Source organism: Tetrapisispora phaffii, chromosome 13 (genome assembly GCF_000236905.1).
Source record: "Tetrapisispora phaffii CBS 4417 chromosome 13, complete genome".
NCBI classification, from domain to species: Eukaryota; Fungi; Ascomycota; class Saccharomycetes; order Saccharomycetales; family Saccharomycetaceae; genus Tetrapisispora; species Tetrapisispora phaffii.
In genome coordinates, this window is record NC_016532.1 from 83,156 (window position 1) to 98,237 (window position 15,082).

General features: G+C 42.3%; 12 protein-coding genes across 12 annotated transcripts; 4 read left to right on the top strand and 8 right to left on the bottom strand.

The window, feature by feature from the left end:
- Positions 1–463: 463 nt before the first annotated feature.
- Positions 464–1,843, top strand: MTF2 (Mtf2p; the record flags this gene model as incomplete). The annotated part of the gene is made up of 1 exon (XM_003688004.1): positions 464–1,843. One exon carries the CDS (start codon positions 464–466, stop codon positions 1,841–1,843), a length of 1,380 nt encoding a protein of 459 aa, XP_003688052.1.
- Positions 1,844–2,333: 490 nt separating this feature from the next.
- FAD1 (FMN adenylyltransferase) lies at positions 2,334–3,290 on the top strand (the record flags this gene model as incomplete). Its single annotated transcript, XM_003688005.1, has 1 exon — positions 2,334–3,290. The coding sequence occupies one exon, from the start codon at positions 2,334–2,336 to the stop codon at positions 3,288–3,290; it is 957 nt and encodes a 318-aa protein (XP_003688053.1).
- Positions 3,291–3,467: 177 nt separating this feature from the next.
- Positions 3,468–3,755, bottom strand: MRP10 (mitochondrial 37S ribosomal protein mS37; the record flags this gene model as incomplete). The annotated part of the gene is made up of 1 exon (XM_003688006.1): positions 3,468–3,755. The coding sequence occupies one exon, from the start codon at positions 3,753–3,755 to the stop codon at positions 3,468–3,470; it is 288 nt and encodes a 95-aa protein (XP_003688054.1).
- A 355-nt stretch (positions 3,756–4,110) lies between these two features.
- On the bottom strand, positions 4,111–4,575 carry SDH5 (succinate dehydrogenase assembly factor SDH5; the record flags this gene model as incomplete). Its single annotated transcript, XM_003688007.1, has 1 exon — positions 4,111–4,575. One exon carries the CDS (start codon positions 4,573–4,575, stop codon positions 4,111–4,113), a length of 465 nt encoding a protein of 154 aa, XP_003688055.1.
- A 284-nt stretch (positions 4,576–4,859) lies between these two features.
- Positions 4,860–5,393, bottom strand: NPC2 (sterol transporter; the record flags this gene model as incomplete). The annotated part of the gene is made up of 1 exon (XM_003688008.1): positions 4,860–5,393. The coding sequence occupies one exon, from the start codon at positions 5,391–5,393 to the stop codon at positions 4,860–4,862; it is 534 nt and encodes a 177-aa protein (XP_003688056.1).
- A 371-nt stretch (positions 5,394–5,764) lies between these two features.
- SIT4 (type 2A-related serine/threonine-protein phosphatase SIT4) lies at positions 5,765–6,715 on the bottom strand (the record flags this gene model as incomplete). The annotated part of the gene is made up of 1 exon (XM_003688009.1): positions 5,765–6,715. One exon carries the CDS (start codon positions 6,713–6,715, stop codon positions 5,765–5,767), a length of 951 nt encoding a protein of 316 aa, XP_003688057.1.
- A 368-nt stretch (positions 6,716–7,083) lies between these two features.
- Positions 7,084–8,517, bottom strand: THP1 (Thp1p; the record flags this gene model as incomplete). Its single annotated transcript, XM_003688010.1, has 1 exon — positions 7,084–8,517. One exon carries the CDS (start codon positions 8,515–8,517, stop codon positions 7,084–7,086), a length of 1,434 nt encoding a protein of 477 aa, XP_003688058.1.
- A 392-nt stretch (positions 8,518–8,909) lies between these two features.
- On the top strand, positions 8,910–10,079 carry UPF3 (Upf3p; the record flags this gene model as incomplete). The annotated part of the gene is made up of 1 exon (XM_003688011.1): positions 8,910–10,079. The coding sequence occupies one exon, from the start codon at positions 8,910–8,912 to the stop codon at positions 10,077–10,079; it is 1,170 nt and encodes a 389-aa protein (XP_003688059.1).
- A 127-nt stretch (positions 10,080–10,206) lies between these two features.
- On the bottom strand, positions 10,207–10,902 carry PRP38 (U4/U6-U5 snRNP complex subunit PRP38; the record flags this gene model as incomplete). Its single annotated transcript, XM_003688012.1, has 1 exon — positions 10,207–10,902. One exon carries the CDS (start codon positions 10,900–10,902, stop codon positions 10,207–10,209), a length of 696 nt encoding a protein of 231 aa, XP_003688060.1.
- Positions 10,903–11,228: 326 nt separating this feature from the next.
- MRPL25 (mitochondrial 54S ribosomal protein mL59) lies at positions 11,229–11,702 on the bottom strand (the record flags this gene model as incomplete). The annotated part of the gene is made up of 1 exon (XM_003688013.1): positions 11,229–11,702. The coding sequence occupies one exon, from the start codon at positions 11,700–11,702 to the stop codon at positions 11,229–11,231; it is 474 nt and encodes a 157-aa protein (XP_003688061.1).
- Positions 11,703–12,069: 367 nt separating this feature from the next.
- On the bottom strand, positions 12,070–13,800 carry PEX8 (Pex8p; the record flags this gene model as incomplete). Its single annotated transcript, XM_003688014.1, has 1 exon — positions 12,070–13,800. One exon carries the CDS (start codon positions 13,798–13,800, stop codon positions 12,070–12,072), a length of 1,731 nt encoding a protein of 576 aa, XP_003688062.1.
- Positions 13,801–14,095: 295 nt separating this feature from the next.
- Positions 14,096–14,959, top strand: DSC2 (Dsc2p; the record flags this gene model as incomplete). Its single annotated transcript, XM_003688015.1, has 1 exon — positions 14,096–14,959. The coding sequence occupies one exon, from the start codon at positions 14,096–14,098 to the stop codon at positions 14,957–14,959; it is 864 nt and encodes a 287-aa protein (XP_003688063.1).
- Between the last annotated feature and the right edge of the window lie 123 nt (positions 14,960–15,082).

Here is a 15,082-nt window from a genome sequence, read left to right on the forward strand (position 1 = left end):
TCCTCACAAAATCACATAGTTACCGATACATAAATACATATATAATTGAACATTATCAATGCTACCAATTAATTTCTTGGAAAACTAGCACTGAACACCTGCTAGGCCTTCAAATCCTTAGCTCAGTGACTGGAAACACCAAACTAACTGGCGAAATACATTGGTAGTTCATTTATACAACACATCTACTAGTTCTAATTCGATTTTAAAGACATATAACCTGTTTCTCCTTCCATAAACAATGGTAAAAGGTTCTTTACAACTTTTAATCAAAGAAGCCTTCCTCTTTTTTCTTTTTAAGCTCTGCCAAATATTTGATTCTTGCAACTTAAATAAAACGTTTATGTATAAATGAAAAGAGATAGTGATGATTCAATAGTTAACTCCAGGTGTATCGTATCGAAGTGCAAGTGTGTGTGGATCCCTTTTGCATTAAAGAAAAATGTCCTTATTCTGCAACCAGATGCTACGACTTCGAGCTCTTAATGTCTCCAGATGTGCAGTGAATCGTGGAATTCATTCGAGCAATGCTTTATTGGGAGAGATGAAGCAAAGTTCTAGTGGTAAGATTGGTAGAGACACAAGTTTGGATGAGAGCAAGACTTTTAAAAGTGAGGAAGAGCTCTCGAATATTCAAGAGCGAACGTTGTTTGAGAATGTTTTTGAAAGGATCATGGAGAAAGAAAGAGAACGTGAATTAAGCAGGAAAGATGTTATGAGTCAAGTGAATAAACTTTCGAAAGGCCACAGTTCAGATGAAGATTATTCTGAAGGTTTAAATCCAGGTAGTTCTAATGAAAAGTTACAGATTGTCTTTGGTCAAGATAAGAAACAATTGAGTGAAAATGATAAGAGAATGTTAGCCTTTTTCAGAAAGTCATCAGAGGAGCATAATAAGATTCATGATTCATCTCACTACAGTGATCTTGCTACTTTAACCACAGATGATATCAGAAAATATCCTGTTTCGTTAGTATCCACAATATTAGATATAGATGATAACCAAGCAAAAGAGTTAAAAATGGACAGATCGATCTTGGGAAAATTTGCAAAGCTAGCCTCTAACAATGTGAAGAAGAGCTATTTACCAGATGCAGAAACAACTGATGATGCATTGAATAGGAAGGAGGCCATGTTGGAGTATCTTAAGAAGAAACAGATGTTTAAATCGGACATGGACAAGGCAATGAAACCTTATATAGACTATATCATCACTCAAGTTAAGACCGATCACGAGTTGTTAGAATACTTTATGGAATTGATCCAACAATACAAAACAAATGCTGACAAGATAATACCGACAAGTACTAGTTTCGAGGAGTTACCTAATGAAATCAAGACCCAATGTGAAGCCCATCCAACAGTGCTACCTACTCCTCTCGATATCACTGTTCCATACATTATCCAAACTTTCTTAAAAGATGAGAAGATATATTTGCCATCAGAAAGAAGATACTCTTTATCTGCATTCATCCATAATGAATGTAAACAATTGGATCAACTTTCTTTATATTTAAGTGTCTGCAGTATTGAATTTTACAACATTTTATTACAATTAACTTGGGAAAATTTCTCAGAAATATACCCATTACGCCAACTAATAGGAGAAATGACCATAAATGGTGTCATGGGAAACTTAGAGACCATCAACATTCTAGAAAAGATAGTAGAAGATCTTCAATACCTCAACGATGATATAGCACACGAACAACCTTCCGATGTTAATAATGAAGTAGTTGAAAACAACAGGAAAATATTCTCAAACATTTGGTGTCGTGATAATACAATTGGATTAGCTAAGATAGAGAAATACTTGGCCAATTTGAAAAGCAGTTTAGCTTGATTATTCCTAATACAGAGTTCAATCAAATTAATCTGCTTTGCTGTTCCCACGCCTACTGTATCAGCCAGTGAAATTTACATGTATATAAACATAAGAAATATAAATACTACTGGTGTGGAGTCACATTGAATATATTCAATGTGACTCAGCCCTCTGTTAATAGATACATAATTACAATCACTAATATAAACATAGCATAAGCCCCAAACTGAACGAAGCTTAACAAGAAGTTCATCTTAAAAAGTGAACAGGCTCCATTGTCTTCGAAAAGTAAAAATGTTGATGAAAGCTATTACTTAAGAACTCCTTTTAAATACTATTAAGAAGGTTAACACTGGGTTCAGTTGACCTCTAATCAAGGACCAGAGTGTTATTTGAGTGAATTGAGAGTCGTTTTCACTAAGAATTTCTGTGTGTTTGAGGACTGCGTAACAGGAATCGAAAGGGTGCTATTTATTTCAAAGTGATATTGATTTAGAAGCTATTGACAATGGCATCTTTAGAAGAGACATCCCAGCATTGTAATGATATTGTGGAATCGTATTTAAGGTTATCACCCAATGAAAGTGAGTTCATTAAGTGCACACAAGATGCTATCAACGAAACTAAAAGATGCATATTAGATGAAATATTTTGTAAATGGTGTCCCTTCAGTGGTGAGATATCGCTATCATACAACGGTGGTAAAGATTGTCAAGTATTATTGATTGTGTATTTAAGTTGCCTTTGGGAATATTATAAGAAAGGGTCGCAAGCTTCGTTTCCATTGGCGGAACTACCTGCAGCATTCATCTCATTAGAAGAATGTTTTCCCAAATTGCAAGACTTCATAGAGTTCACTGCGATGAAGTACCATTTGAACCTATACAAATCGCCCCTTCACCCTGACAAGAAGATAAAGATGGCTGATGCATTCGATATATATCTGAATGAATTCCCAAGGATAAAAGGTATACTGATTGGTATCAGACGGACCGATCCATTTGGAGAAAAGCTAGTGCCAATTGAGAAGACTGATTCCGGTTGGCCTGAGTTCATGAGGTTGCAACCGATTCTACACTGGAGTCTAGCAAGCGTTTGGAGTTTTTTAATATACAGCAATGAGCCAATCTGTGAACTGTACTCGATGGGATTCACATCGTTAGGGAAAGTCACCGAAACAGACCCTAACCCATACTTGATGATAGAAAATGACAAGGACCACAACAGAAGCAATAGGTTCAACTGGGAGGAAGAGCATGCTTTTCAAAACCAAAAAGAACTTAATAAGGAGAACATCGAATCTGATTACGAGCTAGTAAATGTGACAGAAACGAGCATCCACACTGCTGGGAACCAAATCCACAGGGACACGAAGTACTATCCTGGATGGTACCTCACAGACGACAAACTCGAAAGGTGTGGCAGAATCAAACCAGCTGAATGCTACCCACAAGCACCAACATGAGCAACACACATTTACATATAACTACATAGAAAAGCATTTCAAATTTGGAACATACATTAGAATTTATGTACAACTATGTAACTATGCAATACGTAACAAATACGAACAATAGTGAGCCCTGAATGGAGAAGGATTAGTTTATTTACAAGAACCCAAAAGGAACAGAGACCGTTCACCTCAATCGTGATGTTTCCCACCCACTCTGTCATATAACCTAGCAGCATGGTAGTTGATGTTACTTTTTTGATCATTGTGTTTACCACCCATAGCATTCACAGCAGTGCATCCCTTCAACTCCTTAGCAATACCCTCACATGAGGAGGACATATGGCCATTGGACGACCAACATTGCAGTAGATTAGACATGAGCACTAAGCATTTGTTGGTTTCTTGTTTAATGATAGGTTTCTTGACTTTTAGTCTTGGTAATGGAGGCAATCTGACCACGGGAGCTTTTCCTGACATGTCGCTGGTACAAGTGTGCTGAGTGGGGGACTGTGTTGTATATCGAACCCTGCTGTTTACCGTCACGAACCGTTCATTTATACAGGTTCTGTTTTGAGTGCTTGTTGAATAAAGTGGCTTCCATTGCGAGAGGTTTTTGTTTTGGCAGAAAAACAGGTCACTGAAAAGTTTCAGGATGAGAAAGTGATTGCAGATGTGGTTTAAAGGTCATGAGATGTTCAATTGAAGGCTATATATGATACGGGGACAGTATATACGCTACATGAATATATAATGGTGCCAAGTGTTCTTGTTTGGATTGGTGGTGGCACCGTGAGTTGGGCTTTGGGAGGGCCGAGGGAGGGATGACACACTCTTAGTACTTGTCAAGCTCTGGCATCCTTAGGATCTCTTTGTCCTTGTTCTTACTGAACTCTTGTAACATGGCCAGCACTTCTGAGTGTTTCCATCTGTCAGGCAGCGGAGTGGTTTTGTAGTTCTTGGTGGCCCAATAATAAATATCCCAGTCAAGCTCGTTCAGCAACGAGTCGTATTCGTCGAGTTGTTGTGGGGTCATAGTCTTGAGGTACTTCGCAGCAAATCTGGACAACAACAGGTCCGTCTCGAGAATGCCTCTCTTCCTGGACTGATATATCAGCCTAGCTTTCTTGGTCTCTATGGGCTCGTTCACTCTCTTGATGGGTGCCACTTTCACCCTGGCCAGGACGTCGTCATCATTCTGAGAAAACCTTCTCACGAGAGAGGTCCTGGTCACCAGTCTGGATGTTGCACTAGTCACGCTAGCCACATTGGTGGGGCTACACATTAATCTTGACAGCATTTTGAGCAAACTACAATCTTGGCTATCTGAGCAATCTGGGCAACTTTGGCACTGGCAAGTTCAACAATTGCATGTATTGAGCATATATAGGTATATAGAGAGTATAGAGATACGGTGGAACATGAACGTTTGCAAAACAAAAGGGATGTTCTGATATATAAGTGTGTATGTTTGGCAGCGAGTCTCGCAAGGGCTCTCATCCCATCACATGACCGTAAACCGTCTGTGATTGGTCAGTTGCGGAGGCAGGTTATTAGGTTCTTGTTCATCTAACAGAAAGGAATTTAAAGCATGTCCACTGGGAACACGATATCGCCAGTGATGCAGGTGAGCAACTCGCCGTGCTCATTGTAGGCTCTGGCGAGAACGGTGTACTTGCCTGGAGGCACCTCGTCTGGGATGCGTACGGCTTTGGTGAGCGAGTAGGCACCCTTCTGGATCGGACACTCGCCCAGGCCAGCGATGTCGTTATCGCTGAGCATCTGACAGAGGTCAAACTTCTGAGTGAGCAGCTTGACGTAGCCCAACCTGACCTCGACGTCGACGTACGACCCCTCGCCGACGACGCTGGCCACGGTTCCCGAGGCAGAAATGGTCAGGTCTTTCCCTCTAGCAGGTGGGTTTGGAGACAGGTTGACCTGCGTGATGTCGACCACCTGGCTGATAGCCAGGTCACAGTGTTGCAACGACGAGTCCCCCGGGATAGGTTCCTTGTCGGTGACTGGCGGTTGGCCCTTGGCGAAGAAAGGAGCATTGATCTGGAACGACCAGACGGTAGAGAGTTGGAACAACAGAGCCCACACCCACAGTTTCAGCATTTGTAGCGTAGTTGGCATAAATAGTATGTAGATACGTTCTCGATAGGCACAGGAACGATTTGCCGTTCTTTGAAACTGCCATTGCTCTCTTTAAAACAGTTATCTTCTCTTCTCGAAGGGGTTCGTCCTTTAAAAGTGGCTCGTTCTTGGAAGAACGAGCCACCGGGTAAGGCCGAAGAGCTCTTGACGACGGGACCAGATGGATGCTTGAAGGCTCATGGACAGATGGCGTTGAGAGTACTGTGCATTGATTGTAGGTTCAGTATATATGTTACATGCTATGTATATGTTGCTTTCTGGGGCGCTGGAGAATTAAGTATTATAGGGTTCGTGAATCTCGTTATGGGGCCATGCAGGATTGAGCCTGTGGCTCATAAGAAGTAGCCTCCCCTCTGGGTTGCAGTGCTTCCTGATGGGCCACCTGCGGCGGCCGCCTGGATGTAGTCTTCTGGGACTGCGCTGAAGATCTTGAACACCGGGTCCAGGTCCTCGTCGACCTTCATGACACTCGCGACGTTGCCGCACCTGTAGCAGTAGTTTGGAGCCGACCACACGGTGACGACGTCCTTCTCCGGGAAGTGGTACTTGAACCCCTCCATTACAAGCTGGTGGGCTCTTGCGATGAGGCTCAACCCGTTGACGTGGTTGAACTCCCTGGCGACCTTGCTGCCGAACAGCCAGCCGGCGCCCCTGGGGGACACCTGCCAGGCCTCGACGTTGTCGGGGTCGCTCCACAGCAGGTCCGAGAACCCACCCTCGTGGGGCACCTCCTGGGCACGGGACAGCACTCTGATCTGGTCGAGCATCCGGATCTCCGGCGACAGTCCCCCGTGCACGCACAGGATCTTGCCGTCGATGATGGCCGCCAGGGTCAAGAAGTCGAACACCTGGCAGCAGTACTTCCACACCGTCGTGGACCCGTACTTGTTGAGACACTCCTCGTAGAACCCGTACACCTGCGTGATCTGCCTCGACTCGTGGTTGCCTCGCACCAGAGTGATTCTGGACGGATACTTCACTTTCAAACACATCAGCAGCGTGAACGTCTCCAGACTGTAGTACCCACGGTCGACGTAGTCCCCCAAGAACACGTAGTTGATCTCGTCAGGAAACCCACCCGTCGTCCGGAACAGCTCCAGCAGGTCGTGGAACTGGCCATGGATGTCCCCACACACCGTCACAGGACTCTGCACCGGCTGGATATTGCTCTCCTCCATCAGCAGCTCCTTCACCATCTCACACAGCTGCTTCATCTCGTTCTCTGTCAACGCCTGGCACTTCTTCACCGTCTCTAACCATTCATCAGGACCTCGGTTTCCCATTGTTGTAGTTCTGTCTTTGTAACTTGCGTTCTCGCTGGTTACTCTCCCTTCACACAAACACACAAAGGAAAAAACACAACATCACACACCTGGCATACCTTCTCTCTTATACCCCACCCACTCATCCCAGATAGCCCTTCATCGGCCCTCAACACATCACCAACTTGCTTCAATTGTGGTTACTAATCTGGTCTCGAGCCTGGGTTCCCATTGCTCGAGGGCCCGTCGCACCGGAAAGCGCTCGCCGGCGAAAAATTTGCGGGGGCGGGTAACGGGCGGGCAAGACTGCAGCTGTGGCAGCTCTCCAGCAGTGGGGCCAGCAGCTGCCACTGCTGGCCGACTTGCTTGCCTCACTGCTGCAGCTCCGACTACTCGTCCAGCCAGGCGTCGTCGCCGTTCAGCGGGAACATCGCAACCACCTTCTCCGGCACAGACGGAAACACCTGCGACACGTCCGTTGTCTTGCGGACCACACACGTCTCCAGCATCGGGAAGCAGTTGCCCCGAAACAGGTTCAGGTTGATCAGGTCCACCAGCATCGCCTCCACGTTCGCAGCCGAGTGCACGGCGTTGTATATCGTCAGACGGGCCTCTGCGCCTGGCCCGGGACCCGTGGACAGCTCAACGGCCCTTCGCACCACGGCATACGGCACCCTCGAGGACGACAGCTCCATCGTGTACCCCTGCACCACTGCACGCACCAGGTAGCGGTATGCGAGCACCGGCAGCTTCTCCAGCAGCGTCAGCAGCAGGTGCGACCGGCGCAAGGCGGACTCGTGCTCTTGCAGCCACTCGTTGACACCCTTGAGGTTGCCGGCCCTCACAGCTCTGGCAACAGCTGCGTACTGGTGTGCCAGTTGCTGGTCAACCTCGCCGACCACCCAGAACCGCGGCAGCTTGCCGATGATGAGCCCGGCAGGCACAAGGTACTTCAAGATGCGCTGCAGGTTGCTTCGCAGGGGCTGCATCGACTCCAGCGACAGGTTCAGCGTCGACGCAACGTGCGACAGCAGCTCAAACGACCTGTCCAGTTGTCGGTACGCATTCAGCACGTTGTTGTTCAGCAGATAGTACCTGCCCAGCAGGTAGTGGAACTCGATCCGTTCCTGCACAGGGTACTCGCCGAACCTATAGATCATGCACTTGGGCTTGAAGTTCTTGAATATGTTCGAGCACAACTGTGGAGAGTGGATCCGGAAGTAGATGTTGTTCAGCTTGTTCACCAAATACAGCAGGATCTTCTGCTTGCCTGGCAACTGCTGGAAATGCGGCTTCTCGACAAAGCCCTCGTGGTCATCGAGGTTGCGCAGAGGTTTGGTGCTGTTGAACAGCTTCGACACCACAGACGACACGTACGATAGGAATTGGAACCGGCGAGTGTTCAAAAGCTCATAGTTGTTGTCCAGCTTGCACGCAACAGGCACGACGTAATCGGTCATCTCTTTAGTGATCGGAACCAGCTTGTCGATAGGATACGAGTCGTTCAGCAGGCAGTTCACGAGGTCCGTGTAGAAATTGAAGATCAGGTCGTAGCTCTCAAGCAATGACCAAGGATTCACATCCCGACAGTACTTCAGAAAGGACACAACCATGATGTTGAACCTCGTCCATTCACTTTTCCCATGGAACGCAAAGGCTTGCGTCTCTACAAGCTTCTCCAAAGCCTTGTCTTTCTTGAACCTCCGGCACAACTCCTCTTGTAGCATAGAGATCCGCTCGCCATTGGACTCCAGATCCAACGACAGGCATTCAAATGAACCATCAGACAGCTCCTGGAAAAAAATCGCCAAACTGTATTGCATTGTTTATAGACTGATCGACCGTTATTGCTGCTATTTCCTACAAACACCCAATCCACAGCCCACCAGATAACTTATATATACAGCCATTGACTCTTTAAACCTTCTAGCAGTTGGTCCACAACTCGATCTCCATCAACTTTTGGCTTCTTTCCATCGATTTTTGGCTCTGTTCGATTTTTGAATTTTAACGACTTCCAAGTGGCTTCGAATTGGAAAACTGCAAATGCAACAAGTTTGACAGAAGTATATAAAGGTTTGGTGGGTGGTTTGTGAGGTAAGGATACTGTACTGGCTGTCGAAGGGTGACAGTGGTCAAGACAGTGGCGATTGAGGTAGTTTTGGGTTTGTATTCCGATAACTTTTGACTGATCTTTGTTTCATACAAAAACTAAATGGCAGAAACAACCGCTAAAATGGAACTGCCCACTGGTGAAGCAGCTGGCAAGAACCAAGGTGATTGGAACGCCAAGGGTAAGCATAAGAAGGGCAGGAGGCCCGAGAACAATGCTAGCAATGCCACCCAGGGGAAGAGCAGATCTCAGAGAAGCAGACATAGACGTAAGGCTAAGGATAAAGAAGTTTCTGGTTTTAAATTGGTCTTGCAAAGTTTGCCACCTGCATTGACAGAAACTGAATTTTGGGATGCTGTCAAGAGTGTTGTCAATGATACAAATGAGTACCAGATCAATTTGAATTCATTCTATTTTGTGCAAGGGAAGCTGTCAGATAAGCCGTTCCATGACCCAGTTTATTCGAGGTCTTACATAATGTTCAAAGACATGGAGAATCTGAGGAAGTTTGCGTTGAAAATTCAGGATGTAACGTTCACTGATGCAAATAACGACTCTAGTGTGGCCTCAATAAAAATTTCACCTTATAATAGAAGTTACAACAGTGCTTTAGAGAAGAAGAAACCTGCTGCGAACAAGAAAGTATTGGAGGGCACAATTAAAGATGACCCACTGTTTAAAGCCTTTGTGCAATCGATGAAGATAATGGCAGAGAGTGATCAGTATATGTATTCTGAGATCAACCTGTTCAAACCATTGAAAAAAGAATTGGATAAACAGAAGCAAGTTAATGAAGCAATCTTGAAACAAACTGAAAAGGCTCTAGTCGAACTAGCAGGTGCAGTGGAATCAGAAAAGAAGAGCAAGAAGAAAAAGAAGAAGAAGAAGAAGAGTGAAAAGAAGAAAGAAGAAGAAACTGCAAGCAAAGATTCCTCGTCTGTGGCTAAAACTAAATCGAAACCTAAAGGAAAACCTAAATTGAAATCCAAGTCGAAATTGGAATCGAAAAGCAAAACGAATGCAAAATCCAAGAAAGTTAAAGAGCATGATTCTTTGAAGAAAGAGAAGAACAACAACGTCGTTATATTGGAAGCTGCAGGTAAGAAAGAGTTACAAAGGAGAAAAAGAACATTAGCAAAGAAGGAAAATGATTTGAAGAACGTTCAAAAAAATAGTTTCACAAAACTTCCATCACTGATGCCTAATACTCCAAACCCTACACCGTCTTCGAATCCCAAAATGAAGATACTTAAGAGACCAAATACAGAATGATGAAGTTCCGGTGTTGGCTCGATGATCTTCACACAACAGAACGATACCACCAATCTTGCAGTTTTAGATTATTTTATATGCATTATTTAAATCTAAATATTTCGATAATTTAACGTTAAATACAGATTTAATTTGATTCAGAGTCTGAATCAGCGGTACTCTCACTCTCACTCTCACTGGCTTCATCAAGGTTACACCATGAACACATTGCAAGTGGCAGTCCCCAAATATCATTCTTCGTAGCCAGCCATTCCACAAGCTCATCTATATGTCCTATCCCAACATCGATAGCTTGTGACATCGACCAACAGTTGGTACCGAAAGCAATGGATTTCAGTTTCCTATAATCATTCATATATAATTTAAATAGCTTCTTACACTTATTAAAAAGCTGATGGTCTGAATTTATAAAATGGTATTGTATCCTAATATATGTCAACACCAATGCTGTAATGTATTTATTATCGAACTCCCCAACAGTCCCCACACTATTGAAATCATTATCAATATTAAGCAAACTCAACAGTTGCTCCCAAGTAGGTCGCATTTCAACCAACTTCATCAATATGCATTTAAATTCAACACCACCAATTACATTCAATTGTTGACTACTGCCATTTAGCAAAGTTCCCAGATCTCGTACTATCACCTTAGACAATTGTAACACTGTGTTTCCTCTTAATGAGTTGTCAGTTAGGTTCACTTTATAGTACATTGAATTGTGGATTTTGTCTCTCGTTAATCGAGGAATCACTAACGAGACAGATTGGTTATTCAACTGTTTGGAAGACAAGTAAGCCTCGACAGCAAACTCATGCGACATTATCGAATTGGAGAACACTCAGTACAGTTTTTTGCGACTCTTGATCGTTAGATATTGGTCCTTTTAATGGCACTATCTCTTCAAATAGTGTGAATATTTTTTTAATCAAATTGAATCTTGAAATTTTACAGTTAGCCCAAATGGTAAGTTCAAAAATATGAATTCTGGATTTATTTACAGGAGCTATTTAGCTATGTTCTATACATCTATTATATATATATGTATGAATGGATGCGTGTGGAGTATAATGAATGTTGTCTGCTGGCAGACGAACCATCAATCGCTGATTTTAAGAGTTTCTTCTAACTTAAGGAGAAATTGAGGTGCTAGAACCACGACTTCTGCTTTTCTGCTCTCCTCTTCTCGAGCTTCTTTGCATACTTGCTACCTTTTGCTTCGATTATATAATTGTCAGCATTCTTAATGGCTTCTTCCATCTTAGCTAGCTTTCCCTCACGCAGCAATTCATGTTTATGACCCTTTGGGTTCAAGACACCTCTCATAAACTTCTTATTCTCGTACTTATCCTCAAAGAACTTCTTCTTCATTGGGGGCAAGAAGGTGTGTACACCGTACAGGTAAGCTGTCTTGTATAGGACACTCATACGTCTTAACGAAAACTTTGGATCATGATAACGACCAGTCACAGGATGTTTGTTGGCATAAAATGGATTGGCTTCTAACGAATGCGTAGATACTGGACGGTCTGCATACTTCACAGATGGTGGATACTTCTTGAAAAAATTCTTCAATTGCTTTGGCAGTAGCTCAAACAATTTCACGTTGCTATTCACTGACATTATCCTCCCTCGAAATAATATGTTCGTTCTTATCGAATTGTAGCTTCACTTTACAACGAGAAAACTCCCAACCAACAATAAAATACAAACAAGCACTACTTCAGCTCTGTGTTGATGCACTATTATCAATGCAATAAAGACTAATCTACTCAATATATAACTCTTTATACACTTCAACTTCCACCAAAAAGTGTTATAAAGTTTCAATTTTCCATTTTAACTGCGACCGAATTCAAGTATCCAGCGTACCTTGTCGAAGTCGTGAAGGTTTGTTCGATGGTTGGAATCATGAAAGTGGGTAAAGCATGGGAATGAGTTCACTAGCAGCATCAATCGTGTATGTATATTAGTTTGAATGTGTTTGCGTTCAGAATTTGCTTGAGGTTACTACTGTTTGGTACCACCAGTGGAGGGCTGCGTCCGAATTCAAATGAAGGACTGTTTCCCATAGTACTGGTAGAAGGGTACCTCTGGTTTGTACAGTGACCAAGGAATAGCATTTGGTTAGCCAGTGAAGTTGCTCTGTTTTAGAAGCGTGTATTGCATGTATGATTAGACATTGGGCCATTGTACAACGCTGTTCTGGGCTCAAGCTCTTGTCCGACGATGTCGTTAATAGATAGTTTAATGTATCACTTGATACCTTCGATTGAATTATGCCATGTATATCCATGCTTTCTATTGTTTCTGCAATTCTTTTATTGATTATTAAGAACTGTCTGATCGATAGTCCTTCTTGCAAATACTCCTGTGAGGTGAGTCTCAGATATTTGGGGATGAAGCTCTGTTTCCATTGTAGTACCTGTGGAGAACCGTTGCTTATAGCAGCCATTGCCATTGTGTTTGTTGCCTCCTTCAGTTCAGTGTCTCTATTGTGTATGTTTCTGTATATCAGTTGTTTCATTACATCTAACATCAAGGTGTCAGTCATGTTTGGATATTGAGGGATCGTATATTCGATGAACTCAAGTAAAAACAATAGTTTGGCATCCTGCACAGTATTGCCGGATACGTTCCAGATGCTTGAAGTCATCATTCCTACGAGGTCTAGATAAAGTTGTGGTTCTTGGCAACTAGCATCAGTCAGGCCAGTAATGGCGACATTATAAACAAATTCGTAGGATCTGAAACCTTCAGTCGTGAACTCACGAGCAATGAAATGAGTATAAAATAAACAGATGATTATCTGATGGCGCCAGCCGTTTGGAATATTGTCTTGTTTTGCATCGAGAATGGATTTAAAGAACATCACAGCCGTTATTAATATATTTGTGTAGTACACATCCTTAAACACTTCTCTATTTGTGTTTCTATTCTGTTCATTAACAGATAGATCATACAGATTCCCACAAAAGGTATTCAAAATTTTAGCCAATAGCCCATCTTCACAATGCAAAGTAGCTAACTGTAACGTCTTGGCCACATTGTTGATGTTACGATTAAGGAAATCATTCTCATTGAAAAGAACATGTTTCTCTTGGCGGGTGTACATTGTCATTAAATTCATCAATGATCTCATCACCACAGGCCAAGGAATATTATCATTTGAAACATTAATTGGAACATAAAGCAATATTAATTTCATTTCCCCTTCTGGATCAGAGTAGTATCTTACCAGGCTGGCATTCCAACCGTAAATAAAATAAGTCTTTCTCCAATGTTTGTAGTAATTAGAGACAATTCCTCTATCGTCAATAAAGTAGTTCTGGTTCAATTGCAAGAACTCATTCTTCGTGCTTAGAATACCAGACAGAATACCTAATTTATTGATATTCCAACTGGGACATCTCTTAATACAAGTATCCCACGTCTCATAAAACGTCGAGATAGATATGGTAGGTTCAGACATTTGCAATTTCCAATGCATGAAACTCCTTGACATATCATATAACTTCAATGCAGCATCTCCATTTCCCCAAATTCTTGAATTCAATATAGCATTCGCCAAACAGTATAAATCTTGCACACATTGAACTCTAGGCACATGGTACACAATGTTGTTTATTAGTTTCGATCTGAACTCAGGATCTGAATCAGACAAATGACCAGCAGATGTACTTGATTTAAGGGCACTCACTAGATAAGCAATGTCGCCCATTGGAACTCTGGTTCTTCTGAATGAACACGTCAAAAAATACCCTTGACTACTGATAGTGAGCCTCACTTGCAGTGTATAGTGTGGTCTATATGATGTCTTTAAACACAAAATTTGCTTCTATCCTGGTTCTAAAGAACAAGTTGGGTATTTATATAAGAGCGATTACACTTAAATTAAAAAATGTTAAGGTTAAAACCACTTCTTTAAACACAAGAAGTTTGACTAAAAGTGAACTATAAGAGTAGCTAATTGCATTAACGAACAGATAAATTTGAGCATTAGGTTAATAGTCATCATGTCAACTGAAGTACCTGCTGGTTTCAATAAGTATCCTGCAACACAGCTATGTTTTGTAGCTACTATAGTTGTCCCTTTACTTGCAAATGCATTATCTTATAAATACCTTTTCATGGTAAGGAATGATCCTTTTATAATAGAATATAATCAATACTGGAGGTTTGTCACATTCCAATTTGGTGCATTGAACGAGTCAGATGTGGTATTGTTAGCATTAATATGGTATAATTTTAGACAAATTGAAAGGTTAATGGGTTCTTATAAATATTTAAGCGTGATTTCACTATGTTGGATGTATACGACTCTGATATTAAGTGGTTCTGCTGTTATTCTGAATGTTGTGTTTCCATGGAGTGTATGGCAGAACTTTCCTTCCGGTTCGTTGCCTCTAGTGCTAACTTTGTTTCATTTTTACAAGCAATACACTCCACAAATTTATGAATTTGAATTCGTATTCCCATTACCTTGGCAACTACAACCTCCAACTGATTCAGATATAACAGGCTCGCAGTATCAGAGCCTGTCTGGCAAGAAGACTTTCAAATGGAAACTCACAGACCAATTTTACATCGAGTTTCTAATAGTGCTTCTGGTGTTGTCTCAAGGTTTTGCAGGAATAGTTTGTGGGTTCATAAGTTGGATAATTGGTGTATTGTTAGATGGAGGGTTGCTCCCTGGTATGAAAGTATGGAGATTACCTTTGTTCCTGTTCTCATCTGATAATATCCAGACCCACAACGTCAATGACATAAGAAACCAGTTGCAAAATAGTACAGAAGGGACGGCAGACGCTAACGAGAACTTAGACGACGTACCTCCAAGATCACTTGGGAGACAATTCATAGATACTTTCAGAGGGTAGATAAGTTATTTGATATTTGGTGTATTCACTTACGTGATAACATAGTCGTCTATATATATATAAAGTATATAATGTTCTTGTGTTTAAGCGTGAGGGGTTCAAACAGCAATATATATACATTCA